Source organism: Eubalaena glacialis, chromosome 3 (assembly GCF_028564815.1).
Source record: "Eubalaena glacialis isolate mEubGla1 chromosome 3, mEubGla1.1.hap2.+ XY, whole genome shotgun sequence".
Lineage (NCBI taxonomy): Eukaryota > Metazoa > Chordata > Mammalia > Artiodactyla > Balaenidae > Eubalaena > Eubalaena glacialis.
In genome coordinates this window covers 31,069,359-31,076,647 of record NC_083718.1, presented here as the reverse complement: position 1 = coordinate 31,076,647, position 7,289 = coordinate 31,069,359, and the positions used below count along the sequence as shown (strand labels likewise).

The 7,289-nt window shown below is 37.1% G+C and overlaps 1 protein-coding gene across 1 annotated transcript in view; it reads right to left on the bottom strand.

The window, feature by feature from the left end:
• Positions 1–1,098: 1,098 nt before the first annotated feature.
• FH (fumarate hydratase) overlaps positions 1,099–7,289 on the bottom strand; it is a 41,256-nt gene continuing 35,065 nt past the window's right edge. The window contains exons 9-10 of the mRNA XM_061185422.1: positions 3,990–4,143; positions 1,099–1,471 (exon numbers count right to left, since the gene is read on the bottom strand). Coding sequence (XP_061041405.1) covers positions 1,329–1,471; positions 3,990–4,143 — 297 coding nt within the window. The 3' untranslated portion in view covers positions 1,099–1,328. The remainder of the gene's footprint in view (positions 1,472–3,989; positions 4,144–7,289) is intronic.

The following is a 7,289-nucleotide window of genomic DNA, read 5'->3' as shown; positions in this document are numbered from 1 at the left end:
ATAATAAAAAAAGAATACCCACTCAGGCTTAAGAGATTAGTTGTAAGAATATAATTTCATTTTTCATCACAATACTTCTACAACTTTTAAAAATTGAGGTACAATTGACATATAACATTATATTAGAATTTTAATTATTTTTTAAAATGCTATATATGCTATCTTCTAAATACCACAGCGGAGTTGGTGTTAATGAGTCTAATTTTCCAAGAATAAATATCAGGAGTAAGTATTCCTTTTTTTTTTTTTTTTTTAAACACACTTGATAGAGCACTACTTACAGATGAGATGCTTTAGCTAGTGGGACTCACTCTCTTCATAATCCTGTAATTAATTATACATGTGGGAGGGGAAAAAAGAACAAACCAAATTGTTCCAACTCCCTACATAATTGAGGTTGGGTCTATTTTAAACAAAGCCTTCACTTCCAGGTTTAAATCAACTTAACCTGGATCTCCCTAGATCTGCTAATTCAAAATTCCCTGAGGTTGTTTCAAATGAACTCCTGCTGAAAAATCCTGGCACTGGTGCACAGAGAGATGATGGGCAAGACTCACTCCCATGACACCCTCCCTTTCTTCCAAGCTTCCTGCTTGCACCCCTTATCCTTTTTAATCCATGTCCTATAATTCTTGACTCAGTCTTTCCAGTCTTCCTAGGATAATTTAAATAAGGTCAGGAGGTGTGTGTGTCTGTGTAATTAGCACATAGGATATATATGTCTTAATTTTGTTAATCTATCCTATTTCCTTATATATGTGTACATATATATATTCCATATATATGCATGTACGTGTGCATGCACGTGTACACACATACAAACACTCACAACCCCAGTTAGGAGGGCAAATGCTTGGTCAGCTTATGCTCCCAAATCACAGGAAAATAAAAGATGTCTGAAGACCTAACTTGGGAATGAGCTAACAAGTACTTTTTTACTATAGGGGAATTTTTTTAAAACAAAAACCACCCCGAAAAATTACAACTCTTTAAAAACTGATATGGCTCTTATAAAACATTTGAAATGGTAAACACCCATACACAAAAATCACAGATTCAACTATATGAGTCAATTAACATAAAAGAAAAATAAGTCTGTTTTCCTTTTGATTTTATACAATTTAATTATTTTATTTTACACTTTAAAAATTCATTTTGGACCTAGCATGTCCTGGCGTTTTATACACTGACCAAACTGCTCTGCTAGAGACAGTCAAGTTCAATAGCAGTTTCCTTTCACATTTATCCATTTTTGTTTAAGAAATATAAGGAGTCTGCTTCACTTTTTATTTTATATGACAATCATTTTTATTATGAATTTATTTAAATCACTTTGGACCCAGCATGTCCTTAGGTTTTACCCACTCATCAAACTGCTCTGCTGTGAGATAGCCAAGTTCAATAGCAGTTGCCTTTAAGGTCGATCCATTTTTGTGTGCAGTCTTAGCAATCTTGGCTGCTTTGTCATACCCTAAAGAAAAAATTAAAAGACGATGTAGGAGTTAATAGTGCAACTTCATTTTCTAAAGCAAAAGGTAATCATTATTTATTTAATGCTACTGATCTCTTAAGTAAACATTTTTTAATCTTAAAAATATTTAGCAGTGGATTATCTTGATAGTTGTCATTTCTTATATGGAATAAAACCTTTACTTTTCTGAAGTAATACATACTTCCCTTTCTACAAGATTTGTCCCTAAATTAAAATTGCCCACTAACCCAGATATTTTCGTAAGGGGGAAAATATATACACATAGACGCATCTCTCTCTCTTGATATATATGTATACACATACACAAACACGCACACACACACACACACACATACATGGCACCAAGAGATAAAAATATACATCTGACTAGTATAAATGTGCTGTTTCAATAGCATGCTTAACCAGAAAAATTATCTTTCTAACAAAGCATTAACAAGCTCAATGCTGCAGCACTACAGAAAATACAGGACTGCACAACCAGGAACTATGGTAAAGGGCTCTAAGAGGGAAAAGAGAGGAGAGTCCTCTCACAATGAGGGAAGAGCTGGCAGGGCTCTGAGGAGATATGAGCCTTCAGGGCTGCTTCCAACATCTCCCTCTGGTTCAGCACTCCATGCCCTGGCCTCTTTCCAGACATTACAAGCGCACAAGTTGGGAAGTTTTAGTATAAATATATACTTGTGCAAGAGATCACAGGTCTACTGTTTACTTCAAAGTTACTTGCTTTTAAAATTAATAAAGATGGGGCAGGGCAATACTGCAAGTTATCTCGATTTAATGTAAGAAAAAAAAAAAAAAGAAGGCAAAAACCAGAAAGAAGGGAAAAAACAAAAATGAAACCAGTGAAAGAGAAAAACAAACAAACAAACAAACAACCCAGGATTAGAGGACTATGACCAGAGAGAAGAAGCCTGCTGAGGCAATATGATTATTGACCAAGCAACATGTTATGTGTCATGTGCAATTATCAACCACCTATAAGATGTTATGTGTAGTATGCAATTAATCTACCTATAAAACATATTATGGACATAGTTAATAATAAAATTAATTTGTGAATGCTAAGTATGTTGAAAAGGCATTTACTGGTCAGACTAACTTTGAGAGAAAGAATTCTCATGTCAAACCTTTGGGGTTAATATTAGACATTCTGTACTTTTATGTTAATAATGACATTAAAGTCTATGCATTATGCTAACCCTTTTCAGTTCTCTTCTTCAAGTCCCACAAAACACGATTACCAATCAGCCTGTTACATAATGAGCACAAACAGAACCCATGATGTGGAGTTGTAAGGCTCATGCTCTGTCAACCAGTAAGGTGTGGTTTGCCCACTTATCCTTGTACGGCCTTTACCTCACATTAAATTGACTCTAAGAAAGACATCAATCATTCTGCTTTAGGAGTATCTCTAAATGTTTTTGTAACAAATTCTGAAGTATATATGTGATGAAACATTTCTCACATGAGCCTTTGGGTTCCTCTGTATATCTCTCCAGTTGAATGCTGATGTACAATTATTTCAAAAGAACCCAGTATTACTGTCAATCTTAATACTATTCCAAAGAGCAGATAGCATATTGGGCTCAGAGCTACCTGAAGCAGTTATATGAGCTCTAACTTTATAAGACTGAAATTATAGCTTGACATGAAGCCAAGAATATAAAATCAGCCTTGAAAGTTCAGGATTATTGAAGTAAGACTGTTTTAAAACAGTAATCATATCACGCCAAGTGACTGCATCATAACTTGTTCTAATGTAGAAAATCAAAGAATATGTTAATAACCTCAGCTCAGCAGTAAGGAGAAGGTGGGAAAAGGCTTTTAACACATTATAACAATGCAATGAACGCCTCAAAATCCATGACTTAAAACAGCGTATTTAATGGGGATCACTAGTCAATCTATAATCCAAGCTAATATTTTTGAATCTACATAATGAAATATTTATAAATCTGGAAAAGGCTTGCAACACAAAAGCCATGGTTTTAGACAAAATATTTGTATTTCCCCCCTTTCCCTATAAGCAATGCATACATAACCCTTTTTCTTTTAATTTAATCCATTTCTGAGTTGAACAAAACAACAAAAACAAAGTATAGTATAGCATCTAGAGAACGTAGAAAAATGAATTCATTCAGTGTTGTTAATCAGTCAGTGCCACCTAGTGACATTAAAAACTGAGAGGACACTTAATATCTGAATTTAGTGTCCCATAGTATCTGAATTCCATTAAGATTAAAATAAGTTTAAAGTTCTACTTCTGAACTTAGCACATTTCAAATAAAATGAAGCATAAGCCATCAAGATTTTGAAAGAAATATGATACCATAAAGGTTATAAATATATATAGCATCTTTCAACACAATATGAAATGTCTTAAGAGATCGTCCAAAAGAAATCTGTTGTTCACAAACATTGATCCAGTAGTCTCTTAAAAATTTTTCAGCTTTTAACTCTGTATTCAAAATGACACTATTATTCTTTAAACGCATACCTATATGAGGATTAAGAGCTGTCACCAACATTAGAGACTCATTCATTAGCTTGTTGATCCTTTCTATGTTGGCCTGGATTCCCACCACACAGTTTTCTGTGAAGGAAACTGATGCATCCCCCAACAGTCTGGCTGAGTGTAACACATTTTTAATCTAAGAGAGAGAGACAGACTTATTAAGCCTAACTTTTTTCTTTGTCCAATAACACATTATTTGAGATTCATAAATGAATATGTAATACAATTAACATATAGCACTCCTACAACCTGTAAGGCATCACACCCAAGAAAAAAAAATGAAAGAAATTATAAACATCTAAGGGCACCGAAGTGCCCTTTTAAGAGGTAAAAAGGCATAAATACAAATAAATAAAACACAAGACAGTCTGTGGTGTTATAAAATACAAGTATGAAATGTTAAAGGGCATAGAGAGAGAAATAAATTCCAGTTGTAGGAGCTGATGAAGTTTTATTTGATGGAGAGCACTTAAATAGCCAGAGATGGAAAAAGAATCTTCTATGCATAAGGAAGAGAAACAAAGATGCAGAGGTTAGAAAGTTCAGTGTGAGGAGATTGGTTCAAGATGGTGGAGTAGAAGGACGTGCTCTCACTCCCTCTTGCAAGAACACCAGAATCACAACTAACTGCTGAATAGTGATCAACAGGAAGACACTGCAACTCACCAAAAAAGATACCCCACATCCAAAGACAAAGGAGAAGCCACAGTGAGACGGTAGGAGGGGTGCAATCACAATAAAAACAAATCCCATAACTGCTGGGTGGATGACTCACAAACTGGAGAACACTTATACCACAGAAGTCCACCCACTGGAGTGAAGGTTCTGAGCCCCACATCAGGCTTCTCAATCTGGGGGTATGGCAATGGGAGGAGGAATTCCTAGAGAATCAGACTTTGAAGGCTACCGGGATTTGATTGCAGGACTTGGACAGGACTGGGGGAAACAGAGACTCCACTCTTGGAAGGCACACACAAAGCAGTGTGCTCATCGGGACCCAGGGGAAGGAGCAGTGACCCCATAGGAGACTGAACCAGACCTACCTGCTAGAGTTGGAGGGTCTCCTGCAGAGGCGGGGGGTGGCTGTGTGTCACCGTGAGGACAAGGACACTGGCAGCAGAAAGTCTGGGAAGTACTCCTTGGCGTGAGCCCTCCCAGAGTCTGCCATTAGCCCCACCAAAGAGCCCGGGTAGGCTCAAGTGTTGGGTCACCTCAGGCCAAACAACCAACAGGGAGGGAACCCAGCCCCACCCATCAGCAGGCAAGTGGAATAAAGTTTTACTGAGCTCTTCCCACCAGAGCAACACCCAGCTCTACCCACCACCAGTCCCTCCCATCAGGAAACTTGCACAAGCCTCTTAGATAGCCTCATCCACCAGAGGGCAGACAACAGAAGCAAGAAGAACTACAATCCTGCAGCCTGTGGAACAAAAACCACATTCACAGAAAGATAGACGAGATGAAAAGGCAGAAGGCTATGTACCAGGTGAAGGAACAAGATAAAACCCCAGAAAAACAACTAAATGAAGTGGAGATAGACAACCTTCCAGAAAAGAATTCAGAATAATGATAGTGAAGATGATCCAGGACCTTGGAAAAAGAATGGAGGCAAAGATCGAGAAGATGAAATAAATGTTTAACAAGGATCTAGAAGAGTTAAAGAACAAACAAACAGAGATGAACAACACAATAACTGAAATGAAAAATATACTAGAAGGAATCAATAGCAGCATAACTGAGGCAGAAGAACAGATAAGTGACCTGGAAGACAGAATGGTGGAATTCACTGCTGTGGAACAGAATAAAGAAAAAAGAATGAAAAGAAATGAAGACAGCCTAAGAGACCTCTGGGACAACATTAAACGCAACAACATTCGCATTATAGGGGTCCCAGAAGGAGAAGAGAGAAAGGATCCGAGAAAATATTTGAAGAGGTTATAGTCGAAAACTTCCCTAACATGGGAAAGGAAACAGCCACCTAAGTCCAGGAAGCACAGAGAGTCCCATACAGGATAAACCCAAGGAGAAACACGCCAAGACACATAGTAATCAAATTGGCAAAAATTAAAGACCAAGAAAAATTATTGAAAGCAACAAGGGAAAAATGACAAGTAACATATGAGGGAACTCCCATAAAGTTAACAGCTGATTTCTCAGCAAACTCTATAAGCCAGAAGGGAGTGGCATGATATACTTAAAGTGATGAAAGGGAAAAACCTACAACAAGATTACTCTACCCAGCAAGGATCACATTCAGATTCGATGGAGAAATCAAAAGCTTTACAGACAAGCAAAAGCTAAGAGAATTCAGCACCACCAAACCAGCTCTACAACAAATGCTAAAGGAACTTCTCTAAGTGGGAAACACAAGAGAAGAAAAGGACCTACAAAAACAAACCCAAAACAATTAAGAAAATGGTCATAGGAACATACATATCGATAATTACCTTAAATGTGAATGGATTAAATGCTCCAACCAAAAGACACAGGCTTGCTGAATGGATACAAAAACAAGACCCATATATATGCTGTCTACAAGGGACCCACTTCAGACCTAGGGACACATTCAGACTGAAAGTGAGGGGATGGAAAAAGATATTCCATGCAAAGGGAAATCAAAAGAAAGCTGGAGTAGCAATTCTCGTATCAGACAAAATAGACTTTAAAATAAAGAATGGTACAAGAGACAAGGAAGGACACTACATAATGATCAAGGGATCAATCCAAGAAGAAGATAGAACAATTATAAATATATATGCACCCAACATAGGAGCACCTCAAGACATAAGGCAACTGCTACCAGCTCTAAAAGAGGAAATCGACAGTAACACAATAATAGTGGGGGACTTTAACACCTCACTTACACCAATGGACAGGTCATCCAAACAGAAAATTAATAAGGAAACACAAGCTTTAAATGACACAATAGACCAGATAGATTTAATTCATATTTATAGGACATTCCATCCAAAAACAGCAGATTACACTTTCTTCTCAAGTGCGCACGGAACATTCTCCAGGATAGATCACATCTTGGGGCACAAATCAGGCCTCAGTAAATTTAAGAAAGTTGAAATCATATCAAGCATCTTTTCTGACCCCAATGCTATGAGATTAGAAATCAATTACAAGGAAAAATCGTAAAAAGCACAAACACATGGAGGCTAAACAATACATTACTAAATAACCAAGAGATCACTGAAGAAATCAAAGAGGAAATCAAAAAATACCTAGAGACAAATGACAATGAAAACACGACGATCCAAAACCTATGGGATGCAG